This window comes from Phalaenopsis equestris, unplaced genomic scaffold (assembly GCF_001263595.1).
Source record: "Phalaenopsis equestris unplaced genomic scaffold, ASM126359v1 Scaffold000054, whole genome shotgun sequence".
Lineage (NCBI taxonomy): Eukaryota > Viridiplantae > Streptophyta > Magnoliopsida > Asparagales > Orchidaceae > Phalaenopsis > Phalaenopsis equestris.
Window position 1 is genome coordinate 2,345,931 of NW_018164496.1, and position 17,380 is coordinate 2,363,310.

A 17,380-nucleotide genomic window follows, 5' to 3' on the forward strand; every position below is an offset into this window, starting at 1 on the left:
ATATATATATATATGCAACACACTAGTTATTTGTTTTTATTGGAATCTCATCTACTTGCAAAACATTTCTCCGGAATTTTCATAGTAAAATATTGATAACATGATTTTTTATTTAGAATTTGTTATTTTACATTCAATCATAGTATATATTTGATTTTTCGGTCTATAGTTTCTTTGAAGGGTATTAATTAAGTTCGCCTTTGACTTTTATGATGTATGCTCAATGTATATAAATCAGTTTTTATATATATAATCTAAGAGATGAAAGCAGGGACTGGGAGTTCAAACTTTCTTTGGGATTTGATTATGGAGTCCAGATATAATCTATACCATTGTTCCAGATTCGTGATAATTGAAAACTTTAGGGAATAAATTACATTATGTTAATTTGACAAGGCATTGAGAATAGAATAACCAATCAATGTTTTGGTACTGATGCAAAAAAACCTTATCGTTTGAAAATCAAGATCAAGTTTGATCATGCACATAAATATTTATAAAATCTTATGTGTAAAGTTGATGTTCAGTATTATTTCAATGGCTATGGTAGGGCGTTTACTATGGCATATTTGAGCAAAATCATCGATAACCAAATTATTTTGGAATTCTTTGGTAGCTTTGTATTATATTTTTAATCGAGGTGGTCAAAAATTAAGATCATTGATTTGCATTTTATACCCTATATGCTGCAACTACATTTGGAGCGATGAATGAGAGGAAACATGCTGTTTCCATCTAGATTGAAATGGATCGTTTTATGTATCTTCCACTCTGTATGTCTCTCCTCTAGCCTCGTAATTGAAACCATTCAGTTTTTGTTCTTTTGGTGACGTGATTGCAAAAAGGTCAGTAGTTGGCATATTTGTGGTCAAACTTATGAGAGGAATTTCTGCTTTTTGGCATTCTGAACTTCATTGATTTGGCTTGGCTTTACTGTTAATGGCTTAGAAGCTTTGGTTCTAGAAGGGACACATGTTAGCTTGCAGAAGTAATGTCTGAGGGGCAAGGAAGAACGGGGGCTGGAACGTTGTTTATAGAACCAGACACATGTCTTCTTTGTAGAAAGACTTTTAAGCTAAAAATATCTTGTTTGTGTACAATATAAACACACACACACACACACACACACACACACACACACACACACACACACACACACACACACACACCCCCCCCCACGCGTATATATATATGTTGGCACGTTAGCTCTATTATTTTCTTTCTTAGCCTCTTTTTGACATTCTTATATTGTTTCAGCTTGGTCAATCTATTGCGATGGGGTGCGGTGGATGTGGAAGCTTATCCTGATAATGCTCGGAGTGTTCTGCTAATATTATGGAAAGTTGGAACGTTTAAGAGTTACTCTTCTGAGGCCTTATGGGTAAAAGCAAGAACATTTGCATTCCAGTCCATGATGCATTATGAGGTTTGACTTTTTGTCCCTTTAAAATGCTTCTATATGGTGATATTTCCATTTTTCTTAAAGCCCGCCTTTATTTATTTTGGTACCATACGCCAAAGCTCTATCAGGGTTTGCTTTTGATTCCTGCTTATTTTTAAGGTTGACTTAAGTTTATTACATTTTTCTTCAATTTACTTTTGCAGATTGTGAAGTTTCAGGAAATTATTCCAGATTTTAAGGAAAAGACCTTGCAGTGCTTTCTTAACGAGTATAATGCTGAAGTTCTTGAGGCAATCAAGGAATTTGAAATCAAGATAATCAATTTTGAGCACATGTTAGTATTTTCTCAAAACTAAACTTTTCTGTTCTTGATACAAAAGGACTTTGTATCTTATAATATTTATCTTATTTTATTTTATTTTTATTTTTTGAAGAAACCGGCGCAGATCGCTCAAAGAGAGAAGACCCTTGGGGTACAAGGTTGAGAAATTGCTGGATGTGTTTCCTCAGGCTTTGTTCTCACCAGGTACTTAAAAGTTATGTCCTGCAAGTTAGCTTATTCTGAGATTGAACTCTGCTGTAAAAAAATTGTTGTTCCAGTAATAGTTGCTTTGTGAATCTGGGTTGTGATTTCAAGTATGAGCTTCAGCTTGATTTTGAATTGCTTTATTGCATGGTTAAGTAGAACGGCAGAATCAAGTTTAATAACTATATTGCCTTTGATTTAATTATTATATATTGTTGCTTTTTAATAAGAAATGAGACTTCGAAATTCTAGTTATGGCAGGCCATGGATTTTGAACTATTATTGATAAATTTGCTCGGTGACATCCTTTGTGCTTTAATGATATATTTGGAATATCTTTGAAAATATTTGGCTGGGCTTCTCTTTCCTGCATTTCATTGTTGTGAATGCATAAAATAAATGGATTTTTATGCTTTTGTGCTTAAAGCACAAAGCAATGCATCTGTTTCATTCACCAAAATGCACAAGTTTTTGAATTCTAAACCTTAACATAGAACATTACAAGTCATGATAACTTTTAATGCACTTCTATATCAGAATAAAATTATCAAGTTGTTTATAGCTCACTGATTATTAGTGATAAAGAGCATATTCTATCAAGACCTGTCCTGTTAGCTTAGAATTAATCCAGTTAGGAATTGCGGTCGGATGTATTAACATTTCAATAACTATCCACATATTTAAAAACTTTTAATATATAAAAGAGTCATTAATAATCCACTGTATAATATGCAAAAAATAAAAAAATCTAGAAAAAATAATATAGTTTGTAAACAATATCTCAAACCAACATATAATTGTATATCACTACCCTGAAATAAATAGTGCAAAAAGAAACTATAATGTCATCATAGCATGATACTTATTTGCTGTAGTCCTCCTCCTGTAAATAAATCACTCATGCTAGAAATCTATATTTTTTGTTTTCTTGAAAGAAATCATTAGATTCAACAGTAAATTTTGAGAATCTAGTGAACTATTGTAATCTTAATATGCATTAAATTCAGGTAAATGTTATATATGAATGACTAAAAAAAGTTGTTCATTTCTTTATAAGATTGTAAGCTTTCGTTTTAAATTCATCCATTCCTGTTTTATTTTAAGTGTTTTCTATCTTTAACCCTTTTAGGAGTCATATCAGAATTTTCGTCATACTCGATAGTATCGTGAAAATTGTTCTTGTAGATAACCTAAAAAAATTGCACTTGAAGGTACATCATTATCATTTCTATTATTGTGCACAAGTACATTACATCTTCTACCGGTACCATCTGGGGGTAAAATCTTGTATGATTTAAACCTTTACATTTCATTTTTGTGATTTATTTTCATTTAAGGTCATTGAAACCACCATTTTTTCTTTTTCAATTTTCTATTCATTCATTTCAACAAATCTTTCATTCACAATATACTTCATATTAATAACAAAGTTATTCATTAATAAAATATTAATTTAATACATACTATCTAGAAAATAATTACTCGCTTGAAACCTTAAATGACATCTTCAAGAGTTATTTGTTCACTACACTATATCGTCAATCTTTTAGCAATCTCAAATCTAAATAGCCTTCCACACTTCCTAATTAAATTAAATAAAATTCTAATAACATTAATTTAACTAATTATATCATTGATTCTAATAATAATATAGGACTTAATATTTCCCATATAGGCTTTCAGATCGATCTCTTCCCTTACTCGCACGTAAAGTTTTCTTCCTTGCCTCCCTGGCCTTAATTAGCATATTTCATATTATCACTTTTAATATATATCAATTTAATGCATATAAAATTCAATAAATACTTCTAACAGAAAAACTTACCTTAACTCATAAATTAGGGTTTCGTTAGGCTTTGACTCTCTGCTTCACAACTATTATTGTATCTCTTCACTTTACTTAGAAAGTTCACATCATCTCTTCTCTCTCTAATTTTGGGATTTAAATAGGTTCGATTGTGATTCAATAAAACTTTACGTTAAACATGCACTTACACACATATATATTAATATGAAATTTTTTTTGAATTTTGTTTATATTGTTGGAGTGACATGTATAATCAGTATTGTTTAAATATCATAGATGTTGATTTGTGAATAAATATATTTTCATATAGAAATGAGAATGAAATAGTTATTACTAGATATTGTTTGTTATAATATGTTTGTATGAGCATGCTTAACTATGATGGAGTCACCTCTTTATGGTACTATTGAGGGAATGCTAAGGTTTCCGTGCACGTAAATGAAAAATGATATTGATATTGACTGATATAATTTTTTTTTAGATTGTGCTCCTCTAACAGTTGTACACGTTGAATGATATAGATATGCTATTGATATTATAAAACATATTGAATAACATGAAATATCGTAAGTGATTATAATCATAAACTATGAATTTTATTTATTGATTTATCAATTGATCATACTAAGGGAGAAACACCGACAGAAGAAATCAGAAATCAGAAAAATTTAAAACCAAACACAGAAAATAATATATTTATAATAAAGGATAACTAGGAGCCCGACCTTAAGTAGGGTCGGCTGGTTCATTTTAGATCCCGCATCACACACACCCATACGACCACATGTCACACACACACACACACACACACACACACACACACACACACACACATATAAATGGCGGCGTCGACAACGGCAATGGGCATTGTTATGGTTTCCCACGATGGAGATTCCCGACAGTGATTCCTCGATTTCTCACTTTCTCTCTGTCGTCTCCCGAGACGGCGTTTTCTCGCTCTCGAAGACATCCTCCTATCAACGACGCTCGTCTCTGTACTCGACGACGTCTCATCTGCTCTCGATGATACTTGCGACTCTCGTACTCGACGACCTCGCAGTCGACGGCTCTCGGCATCTCTCGTTCTCTATCGCCCTGCCCGACAAACATTACCTACTCAACTCGCCTCTCACCCGCAGTCGACAGCTTGCAGCTCTACTACCTCCGAAGTTTGCTCGCTTCTTTCCAGCGGCTCGCTTAGCTGTTTTGGGGACAGCATCGACAATCCGTTCCTATGCCACTGCACTTGCCGACGACTTTCCTATTCCTACTCGTGCTATTCTTTCTGTTCAGAACCTGGTTTTCGTATTGGCAAGTCCTGTAATGTTCCTCAATCTTTCCACAACGCTCTTGAAGGTGGTAGTGATCACACTTTCATTAAAAGACTTGACAAAAAAAAAATGTGAAGTCTGCTCTTATTCTCACTGAGGTTGAAACCAATGTGAAGTCTGCTCTTATTCTCATTGAGGTTGAAACCAATACTCTCGCGTCTTATTGGCGTTTTGCTCTAGTGGGTAAATTTATTTATGATCACCCAAAATTAGAGATCAATCAGAAAGAGTTTGATGCTATGAAGCGATTGAGCAGTTAGAATATTGGCTCACTTGACGATCGACATATACTTATTCAGTTATCTTACGATGTCGACTACACTTGCATTTTTCTCGAAAAGTTATCAAGATCGACAATCGTTTTATAAAAATTCTAAAGTGGACTGTTGATTTTGATTCAAAAGCGGAGTTTTCTATCATTCATATTTAGATAAAGTTTTCGGCATTAAAATTACATCTGTTCAACTTAAAAATTCTCTACTCTTTAGCAACTGTTTACGGTAAGACTCTCAAGATTGATAGTCCTACGCTTGTTGTCACTTGACCCTTTGTGGTTTTTGTGTTAGTTGAGAGATATATCACTCAACCAGTTCCTAATGAGGTATGGATTGACACTACTTATAACGGGTATTAACAAAAGATTGAAATAGAACCACATCCTTCTAATTTCTCTCATTGTAGTATATTTGGTCACAATTCTACTATTTATTATCGCTTGCATCCTCATCTAAAGTCGAATATCGCTAAAGATCAACCACCTACCATCCCTGCTGAGAAGGTGCAACCACCTACCATCCCTCTACCATCCCTGCTGAGAAGGTGCAATCCGATCCTTTTTCTAACACCATGTTTCCAAATAAAGAACACCATACTACATGTACAAATCCAAATGTGCTCACTGTTATTGAAGAAGACTCACTTGCATGCCAAGACTCACGAGAGTGCTCCTTAGATCCGATAAAAGATCAGCTAGTACAACAAGTAGTTGCTTCTAATGTTCAACAACCTTCACATGTCCGACACACTTTAGACCAATCCACTGATCAGGTGAGCCAATCTTCAGATGAGGAATGATAGGTCTATTCTAGGAGGAAGAAGAAGAATGGAGAGCGACTCGAGCTCAAATTTATTGGATGATACATTTGTTACTACTGGCAATGTCACTCATCTTACCAATTTATTAGATTGCTCATTCCCTAGAACTTTCCTTCCCAAGAAATAAAGGCAGAGGCAAAGCAAAATTGGGTCGCTCTCTAGCTATATGATATCCTGTATTTTGACACTTTTTGGTTTTTTCTTTAGGACTCGTGCATTTTTCTATATTTTTTCTTTTTAGAATCATTTGATGTGGTGGTTATTGCGTGGGCAAGGTGTCATGTTTGAGCCCTTCTACACAATCTATCTGTATCCTATTTTCTATTTAATATATTAGCCACCCGCTGGCGACTTGCCTTCTGCTTACTTGTCCGCCAGTTGACGCGCTTAGTTTTATATTTAGGTGAGGACTTCTCCTTCTTCATCTTCAACACCTTCCTCAATCCTCAAGGTTGCAGCAGCCATGGCTATTGATGCTCTTTTATCTCCCCATAGGAGGTCTCAAAACCCAATTTCCTTTTCACCTTTGCCGTCGAGAAAACATCGTGACAATCTTGGAAGTTGGTCTGCTCTGCTTCACCGCCACCATTTTCTCTTGATTATGCTGGCTTTATTGGCATTTCTCTGCACCATTTATCTTTATTTTGCAGTTTAGGAACACCAGTTTCATTCTCTGGATTGAAAGGCACAGAGAAGGCTTTATGTGAGGCTAACTTAATCTCCCATAAGGTGAAATTGAAACTCCTATAATTGTTTTGCCGATAATTTACTCTAAGGATTGAAAAAAGTTGTTTTATTAAAATTTACTATTATATCTATTTTTTGGCATGTACATTGCTTATTTTGGTCCAAATTTTATGAAGGGTATTTCATCAATTAGTCAACTGCTATTTCTATCAAATGATTCTATCTATTCCTTCTTTCAATGATCATAGCTTGTACTTTTGAATGACAGTGGTTTTTTTTGTGCAATGTATCTCCATTTCAAGCTTCTTTCATCTCAAATATCCTATACTTGTGCGAGCAAAAGATGCAACCATCTTTAAATTCCTTTTTTTAGATTATTTTTTATATTATACTTTTTGATGTGCAGGGGCGGGAAATCACTATGTAAATGCAAGAGAGTTTCCTGGTGCGGCTTTGTTATCTTATGTTTTCAGCCCCACTGAATCACATGGCTTATCAAATGTAAAATATTATTATACGTTACATAGCAATTTTTTTCTTAACAGTCATTGGTGCTAGGTTTTAAAATAGTCCATGTAGTGTGATTTCACCTTGGCTAACGATTGGCCTTATTTTAGGATGCGCTAAGAATTCATGCATCATTTGAGAAGGCACTAATGGAAATAGCTGAAGCACTTCTGATATCAAGAAATATAGTAATCGCACTTCTTGCGCTAGAGTCATGGAAAACATTCATCCGACAATGGATGAAGGCTTTGGTTACATCTGCTGATACTAAATGTTCATCAATTGAGTCAGATAACAGCGTGAAGAGTGCTTGCGATATATTGAAGGTTATTTTCTTGAATGTTAAGATTTTCATTTTTTGTTCTTTGCGCTGTCCATCTGTTTTACATTGTTGTATACTTTTTTCTAGTCAAAATGTAGGTGGTACTGCTTGGTAATTAGGGGAGGATTGTGTACTTCATTGTGACGTTCAAGGCAGATTAAGAGAGGCAAATTTATTGATGAAATAGGAAACTCCTTTTTGGTATCCAAAAAATACCTCTCCATTTTAACTTTGGAGTGCCAAATGTTTGCCATAGGATCGCACTTTCATAACTTAATTTTATTCCTATTCTGTACCATCCCTTATGCTTGACTGTATTTTTAATATTTTGATGTTTTTCTATATTTTGACTTATAATGAATACCTTCGGCACAATAATTTATTTTAAAAAATGATTTATAGTTATCAAATTCTCAGTTGTTGATTCCATAACAACAAACAACAACAACAACAACAACAACAACAACAACAACAACAAAGCCAACAACAAAGCCTTAATCCCACTACGTGGGGTGGCTACATGAATCCCTTTTTCTCCATTGCGTCCTATTTAGTGTCATATTTGCGTTTAGTTCTAGTAAATTAAGATCATTTTTAATACAATAAGCCCAAGTCTTCCTAGGTCTACCTCTGCCTTTCTTAACACAAGTCGAATTTAAAACATCTACTCTCCTAATCGGATCATCTAATGGTCGACGTTTAATATGACCAAACCATCTAAGACGACTTTCTCTAATTTTGTCTGTCACAGGAGCTACACCAACCCTATCACGAATATATTCATTCCGCATTTTGTCTCTAAGTGTAAAGCCACTCATCCACCTAATCATTCTCATCTCGGCAACACTTAACTTATTATTATGCTTCTCTTTTAAAGGCCAACATTCAGCGCCATAGAGCATTGCAGGTCTCACCACCGTCTTATAAAATTTTCCTTTCAGTCTTAGCGGTACTTTTCTATCACACAAAAGGCCCGAAGCATTCCTCCACTTCAACCAACGAACTTGAATTCTACTATTAACATCCCCATCTATATCACCATCGCTTTGGACAACGGACCCAAGATATCTAAATCGTTCACACCTTTTAAAAAGTTGGTTGATTCCATAAATCATTCTCATCTCAGACCCAAGATATCTAAATCAACAACGGAATCAGTTGTTGATTCCATAAATGATGCAATAATTCCAAATTATTTTGGAATTCAATATCTAGCTTCATCTAAGTGTTAGTTTTTTAAAATGAATAGAGTGAAGGTTGGGATGAGAAATTTATCCTTGGAAAAAAAAAAAAAAAGATAAAAAGTGGTCATTGTTAACCTGGCGAGGTCTTTTACAATATCAAAATACGAGTAAGATATTGGATTGAAGTCAAAAGCCTTCAAAGAATTATCTTGCACCAAGCTTCTATTGAAAAGCATCCAATTTAAATATTAGACTCTTGTAAGCCTATGTTTTATTTGATATTTGAATAAAATTGAAAAGTTCACACAGTACTTATCATTCGTTTTGCTCCAATGTTAGGATGAAGGGTCTGGCAACGTTATTTCATTTTGGACGCTAGTCATTCAAATTGAAGAAGGATTGAAAGAATGACTCTTCTAGAATTTGATCAAGAGAGTTTTGTGAGTAATAAAAGACTTATTATGTGTTTTAATATAAGTGAATTCTATGTGTTGTATTAGGACAATCTAGGTTTTATCTAGATTATGTAAATAAAAAGAAATAGCATTTAGGAAAGTGTTTTTATCATGGTTAATAGTTCATGTATTTTTAGATATTTTCTTGGACATTTTAGGGTCTGTTTGGGGCAGTTGTTAATTATTTATAATCTGGTAATAAACAGATCATTATGATAATCTAATAATCTGCAGATTATCAGAATAATCTGTTTTGTTGTTTGGGGCAGCTTATTCAGAATAACTTATTAATAGCTGTTGCTGGATAAATGATCTTCATGCCCCTGTTTGGTAAAACTGTTTGCAACAAAACTAAAATGTGAACAGAAGTATATGATACAAAACCCATAAATCATCACATATCAATTCAAAAGATAACATACAGTGCTCACACTCTAGTGAATATCAAAAGAAATAAAAAAAAAATTACAATTACAACTACAATGAAAAATATTAAAATATTCAATTTCAAACTCGGACTACGTCTGTCCTCAGCTACAATGTTAACCTGGAAAGTCATCGTATCCCGATCACTGCTGGCACTGTAACATGTTGAACTGTCGGCCCATCGGAAGAAACCATAACGAGCTGAAACACCGTTGCGACAACTGTAGAACTGTCTCTCGCTGCTGTGAGACTGGCGTGACGTGAGTAACGGAGCAAATAGTCCGTAGTAACACAAAACAACTCTGTTTGTCCCCGTAATCCTAAAAGACATGTTGCTATAGCTGCCCCCCCAGTAATGTAAATTAAAATAAAAGTATAAAAATGAGTTTATTACCTCCAATTCCTCAGCCCACCATTCCTCCGGGGTATCGATTGTCCGTTTAATGGGATCCCAACCTAAGCCAGTAAATCCACGTTTGAGCTCCTTTCAAATTTTCACTTCTTTCTTCAATTAGTCTCATTTGTTTTTGAATTTTAGCTTGTGTAATCTCTGTCAGTCAATTCTTTTAACCTTTTCATAATATTTTGCCAACCTTCCTTGTTAAAATACTCGGTTGACCTATTTTCCAGTTCTATTTCTCTAATACATAGTTCGCAAAAAATATTTGTTATTTTTTTATCCCACATACCAGACGGACCCTCTTCATTCACCTTAGACATGTTGGCACTATAAAGAACTTAAAATATAAGTACCAAGTAAATATTGTAAGTAAACAAAAAATTTATAAACATGATGCAAATTTCTCAGCATACAAACTATAGAAGAAAATTGTTCTAAATTATGAGATAAAGAAACAAATGAAATTAAGGCTTTCCTTATTTTTCATGCAAAAACAAAAAATAAACCAGCCCAGCCACGAAATATGGATGGTTTGAATCCAACTTCCTCCACATTACTTCCACAACCATCATCAATTTACTTCTACAACCATCATCAATTTACAAACAATGGAACGAGAACCTTAACAAAACACAGTGAGACAGGTACAACTGCAGCATAGAAGTGCTCCTTTACCAGTGCGTTATACTCAAAAATAACTCATGAATTGCTCTTAAAATTTTTTTTTGGATAAGCTAATTCAATAATGCTAATGAACCAACAAGCAAATTATAAAACCCCTGTCCAAATCAGTTTTGAAAACAGTGATGCAATTTCCACATGGGGCAAAAGTGTTAGTCAAAGCATACCAGTTTATAATGCTCTAATTTCCACACTGATGCAATTTCCCCATAAATACCATTCAAAGCTTTTTGTATACTAACATACCACACAAAGATCTTTGTATTGCATAAATCCCAAAAACCTTTGCAGATTTCACAGAATAATAACAGTTCTGCATAAAAGGCAACATTTCGAGCCATAAAGCTTTAGATAGTTCTATGTAAGGAACAACATTTCGATCCATAAAGCTTCAGAAAATTCTATGCATAAAAGTCAACATTTCGAACCATAAAGCTTCAGATAGTTCTATGTAAGAAATAACATTTCGATCCATAAAGCTTCAGACAGTTCTATGCATAAAATGTAACATTTCGACCCATAGACAATTCTAGGACTCATGCTTTCTATGGAGTCCAATTCATGGGTTGAATTGTCCCCAAATGAACTCTTGATTTTACCATTAACCAATTCCAAAAACATATCATGACAATTCTAGAAAAGCTAAAAAAAATCCCAAGAAGACAACATCCCCAATTGGGGACAATTCAATGTGACGCAGATTAGGAAGATTACACACAAAGCCTTCCATATACAACATCTTGAGGAAAAATACAATTCATCTACAATAAATTATGGATAACAACTTCTCATCTATGATGAATAAATGACATTGCTAACAACACTACCAGATATGAGCTTCATTCGATAGACATTGCTAACAACAATACTATAACAACACTACCAAATTTTTATTTCCCCTCATGCCTATTCATTCACAGCATACTATAGAACCTCATCAATATAGACATAGGAACTCATAAGTTTCATGCAATGAAAACAATTTTTTCCCTGTTAATGTTCGAACATTGATAAAGCAAATATCTTGCTTGGACATCCATAATGTAAACATTCCCGTGCAAACTAATGAAAATAATTTAATAAATTTAGGCACAACTCATAGAGAAGAGGAAACCTCATGCCACGGATCTCAGAAACCCTCATATATCACAACAAAAATTAAAAAAAAATGTATTACTTGTATCTCCACCTCCCAAAAAAACCAACACAAATGATAGAAATTAGCTTGCTTAGAACTCCACCCCCGAAATAAAGATGCAGAAAAATCGGAGTAACCCTCAAGCCACAGATATAAGATAGGATATACCCAAACACCATTCATTCATATATCACAACAAAAGTTTAAAGCAATATATTGCTTGCATCTCCACCTCTCAAAAAAACCAACAGAAAAGAGGAACTTTCCAAGGATTGAACCTTACGAATCAGAAAGGAAAATCAAAATGCTAGGGCTCGCGAGAAGGAATGAGAGGGCCATCGGGTAGGGCGAGAGTGTGAGGTCGAAAATAACACCTTACGCCGATATCAGTAATAGCAAAGGAGCAGAGGAGGGATCGATTCTCCTGGAAAGGGCGAGGGCGAGGGAGATCTGCGAAGGGCACCACAAGAATTCTTTCTCTATTCGCAAAAATCATACGTGGGACGCGTGGCGAGTCCGACTTGCGAAGCTATGAAGGAAATTACCATATTAAAACGCCGCGGCACCAAAAATTTACACCCAACGTGATATTCAAAAGGGAAGGCAGCGTTTTGAAAACACCGTCGCATCCTATAATCTGCTCCAAACGGACACTTAGTCTTTCACCTTTGATAAATAAACGCACAGATACCTCTTTTCCCCGAACATTGTAAAAAGCAGGGAACTTTTATTACTCTTTTTTTCTTTTACATTTCGTCAGAAGTTACCATCCTCATATTCAGGCTAATCAGCACTCATTTTTTCTTACAAACAGATATTTGAGTTGGCCTTTTTTCATCTTTATGGGCGAATTGTCTTGGGGATGTCCCAATTTAGAGACCTTTGTGTCAATTTGTGATTGATTGGGGATTGCACAATTGGTCTAATTGATCTCATTATCATCTTATCAATTTATCACTAAAAGTTGTTTATTTAAGGCTTTTCTCATTGAGATCATATTATGTGGATTGGCCTAATTTTTTTGTTATTTCACTTCGGCTGGAATTTGCTATGACTAGTATTTCTAGGAAACATTATGGAAGTCATGTCTTAATATTTGAATCGTGAGTATTATTAAAGTAAATTACGGTATTGTAATATATCTTCTAGGCCACCGCCACAATTAAAGTTATATAATCTCAGTGATTTTTGGAACAATAATATTTTCTAACGAGTCATTATTTTGTGCTTGAAATGATGCCGTGAGGTATAACTGATACCCAGTCTTTCATGAATACCCTTTCACCATCTAGATAAAAGTTGTTGGGTAATGTGGAGATTCAGTCCACCGAAGTTTAATTAGCCTCCTAATTAAGATCCCACCTACCGCTCACCTACTTTCCCACCTACCGCTCACCTACCACATCCCACCTACCGCTCTCATGGTTTTTATAAATAGCCTCTTTTGGCTTAAAGGAGAAGTCAAACCAAGCAAGGTCAAGTCAAGTCCTCTTAAGAGCTAAAAGAAAGACAGGAAGAGAGAGAGAGAGAGGAAGGGAGAGAGAAAAAAATAGAGATTTTCTTGTAAACGTCGAGGCGCTCGATGGTGTAATTCATTGAATAAATAAGATCCTCTGCAGCTCCGTGGACGTAGGCATATTTGTCAAACCACGTAAATCTATGTGAACCACGTAAATCTATGTAGCGCTCTAGTGTTTTTCTACGTGCAATTTTACTCGTTAAACCACGTAAATCTATGTCGCTCTAGTGTTTTTCTACGTGCAGTTTTACTCGTTCCATTTTTTGCTTTATTGCCGTCGTTTTTCACAAAAATTAGTATCAGAGCTTGAATTCAAATCTATGAAAGAATGATGGGCGGAGACGAAGTGATGACATCGGGGATCGAGAAGTTCAATGACACAAGTTTTGCTTACTGGAGGATGCAAATAGATGACCAACTCTTTGAGAAGAAACTTCATCTTCCGTTACTGGAAAAACAACCAGAAAAGATGGATGAGGCGAAATGGAATCTTTTGGATCGACTGGTTCTGAGGGTTATACGATTAACCCTGTCGAGATCGGTTGCCCACAATGTCATCAAGCAGAGGGCTACTGCAGATCTTATAGCGGCTTTATCAGACATATATGAAAAGCCATCGACGAATAAAATGTGCATCTGATGAAAAAGTTATTCAACTTGAAGATGGCAGAAGGTGTGTTTGTTGCTCAACACTTAAATGATTTCAACACTATCACAAATCAGTTGTCGTCTGTTGAAAGTGATTTTGATGATGAAATATGTGCGCTGATATTGTTGGCTTTATTGTCAAATAGCTGTGAAGCCATGAGGATGACAGTTAGTGGTTCTGCAGACAAATCTAAGCTGAAATATGATGATATTTGTGATTTGATTTTGGTTGAAGAGGTGCACAAAAAAAGATTGTAGGAAGGATTTCTAGGGAGGCCTCGTGTTCAAGTTTGGCGCTGAATGTTGATTACAGAGGGAGATCACATGACATGAACTCAAACAGAGGAAGATCTAAATCAAAGTCTTGTCAGCAGGCAACCTGCTAGAATTGTGGCAAGACTGACCACATAAAAAAAAACTGCAAGATCCTAAGAAGAAGGAGAATAATGACGCTAATGTTGTAACTGAAGAAATACAGGATGCGCTATTGCTGATAATTCACAGTTTTGTTGATAACTGGGTACTGGATTCAGGGGTTTCCTTCCATACATTTTTTTGTCGGGAGTTAATGCGAAATTATGTTGCAAGTAATTTTAGGAAGATATATTTGGCTAATGGAAAAGCTCTGGACGTGGTGGGGATGGGAGACGTTGATATTGCACTCCCTAACAAGAGCAAATGGAATTTACAAAAGGAAAGACACGTTCCTGAGTTGAAGAAAAAATTCATCTCTATTGGGCAGCTCAATGAAGATGGTCATTCGGTAGTGTTCTCAGATAGCATCTGGAAGGTTACCAAAGAAGCATTAGTATTGGCTCGGGATAAGAAAACTGACACACTATATATGACTACAGGTTTATTCAGGCAAGGACACATGAGTCAGTGATGCATTATGAGGAAGCAGAAGAAGGTCAATTTCTTGAAAAGTGATATAGCACCAAAGACAGGTAAACCGGGTCTTGTACAGACAAATGGTGGAGAACTACAAAGTTATGAAGAAATCTTGCAAGATGAGAATTCGAATAAGTGGGAGCTGACCAAGAAGGAGGAAACGGATTCCCTGCCAGAGAATCAGACTTGGGAGCTGGCAGAACTTCTACCAAGGAAGAAGACATTGCACAACAAGTGAGTGTCTGTGTTTGGTGACAGTAAGATGTACAAGGCTGAACTTGTTGAAAAGAGCTTTAAGGAGGGGCAAAATGTTGCTCATGAAGTGGGAGTTATAAGCAGATACAGGAGTAACCCATGAAAGAGCTTAGTGATACAAGATTACGCTGACAGTGATATGTCAAGTGAGGGTGTTACTTGTGAGTGATACAAGATTACACTGACAGTGATATGTCAAGTGAGGGTGTTACTTGTGAGAAGCTGAAGTTGTGCTCAACTTTAGCAGGTCTTCTGGCATGAAGACAGAGACTTCGAGTTGCAGAAGTGGAAGATATCATGTTTGAGGAAAAGGTCAGTACAACTAGTAGATGATGGAACCAGTAGCTGATGCAGTCAGTGTCCCAGTCTCCAAGTGGGAGAATTGTTGGGTAATGTGGAGACCCGGTTCACCGAAATTTAATTAGCCTCCTAATTAATAATCTCACCTACCGCTCACTTACTTTCCCACATATCACTCTCCTACCACATCTCACCTACCGCTATCATGATTTCTATAAATAGTCTCTTTTGGCTTAAATGAGAAGCCAAGCCAAGCAAGACTAAGCCAAGTCCTCTTAAGAACCAAGCAAAACTAAGCCAAGTTCTCTTAAGAATTAAGAGAAAGAGAGGAAGAGAGAGAGAGAAAGGGAGAGAGAAAAATAGAGATTTTCATGTAAACGTCAAGGCACTCGACATTGTAATTCTTCGAAAAAATAAAATCCTCTGTAGCTCCATGGACGTAGGCAAATTTGCCGAACCATGTAAATCTGTGTGTCGCTCTGGTGTTTTTCTGCGTGCAATTTTACTCGTTCCATTTTTCGCTTTATTGTCGTCGTTTTTCGCAACAAAAGGTTTCCATTTTTATTTAATACAATTACTTTTGGTATATCATATAATTTAATGGTTTCTTTTACTTACAACTTTGTAAGTTTTTCAACTGATTTTTTTTCAAAATGTGAATGGATTTCATCTATCTGTTAACTATTACTGAATGGGATTGTCTTTGTAATTAGATTTACATATGAACTTGATTCAGATTACAAAGTTGATCCCTATTTATGGAGATAAAAAAGGAATGTAAACTTTTCAAGTTCTAAAGAAACTAGACTATAATTTCTTTTCTAAAAATAACAAACTTATCCAGGATTTCCCTCCTAAAAGGTAGTCAACTCTAAAAATGTGGAGAAATAAGTAGAGCAAAATTATCTTGGTTTCCTCGTTTATCTCTACTTAATCTCCCCTTTATCCCTTTTCTTAACTTGCTCTTGTTTTTCTTGATGGTAACTCCTTTTGGCTATATCGAACATTGATATCTATGTTTTTGTTTGGGTCGGTTGCTTTTTTGATCGATACTGTAGTGTTGCTGGGACACTTATTTCTTAGTTTTTTTCTTAAATTATATTAATAATCAAATTTACTAGAATATGATAACTATAAAAAGTTATCTTATTTTTTCAAACTAGAAAAAAAAAGTTATAATAATAACTTTCAAATAAGATATTTTTTCCACGACTACTCTATTATTATGAAATTTCCTATACTTATCTCAAATGAACCATAAATCTTTCAAAGATGTATTGGATTTGAAAGTTGACTTTTTTTAATGGACAGGATTGGGTAATAGCTTTGGATCTTCTACGAGTGGAAACAAATGGGAATTGTTTGAACAAAAAGGATTGATGAGTTGATGCAATAAGAAATATGCTATGTTTGCTATACAGTCACTAAATGCTACTGCATTACTTTTCTTCTTATGACTTGGTTTATTTTTCTTTTTTTGTCCCTAGAATTCCGAGAATTATACTATTTCTAGTTGAAGCTTCGCAGTCAGCAGCTTATTAGTAATTTTTTGAGTAGATCTTTCATGAATAATTGTTTTTTTTGTTCCTACGTAGATATGCTGTAAAGTTGCCGTCGACGCAGTACCTCAAGCTTCTGTAAATATAGCATTGGCAATTGGTTCGCTCTGCTTGGTAAGAAAAATTTTTTTTTTCTCGATTAATCTGTTATTGCAAAACTGAAATACTATCCTTCAGGAGAAATTTTGGTGAAAATACATATACTAATCTTAAAATAGATGCATGCATAACCACAAAAAAAATCTCC

The 17,380-nt window shown here is 35.0% G+C and overlaps 1 protein-coding gene across 2 annotated transcripts in view; it reads left to right on the forward strand.

Annotated features, from left to right (window-relative positions):
* LOC110019214 (protein RST1) overlaps nucleotides 1–17,380 on the forward strand; it is a 161,105-nt gene that overhangs the window by 107,095 nt on the left and 36,630 nt on the right. For both annotated transcript variants that reach the window (XM_020716796.1, XM_020716797.1), the window contains exons 13-18: nucleotides 1,258–1,426; nucleotides 1,606–1,736; nucleotides 1,837–1,928; nucleotides 7,255–7,349; nucleotides 7,466–7,681; nucleotides 17,170–17,247. In XM_020716796.1, coding sequence (XP_020572455.1) covers nucleotides 1,258–1,426; nucleotides 1,606–1,736; nucleotides 1,837–1,928; nucleotides 7,255–7,349; nucleotides 7,466–7,681; nucleotides 17,170–17,247 — 781 coding nt within the window. The remainder of the gene's footprint in view (nucleotides 1–1,257; nucleotides 1,427–1,605; nucleotides 1,737–1,836; nucleotides 1,929–7,254; nucleotides 7,350–7,465; nucleotides 7,682–17,169; nucleotides 17,248–17,380) is intronic.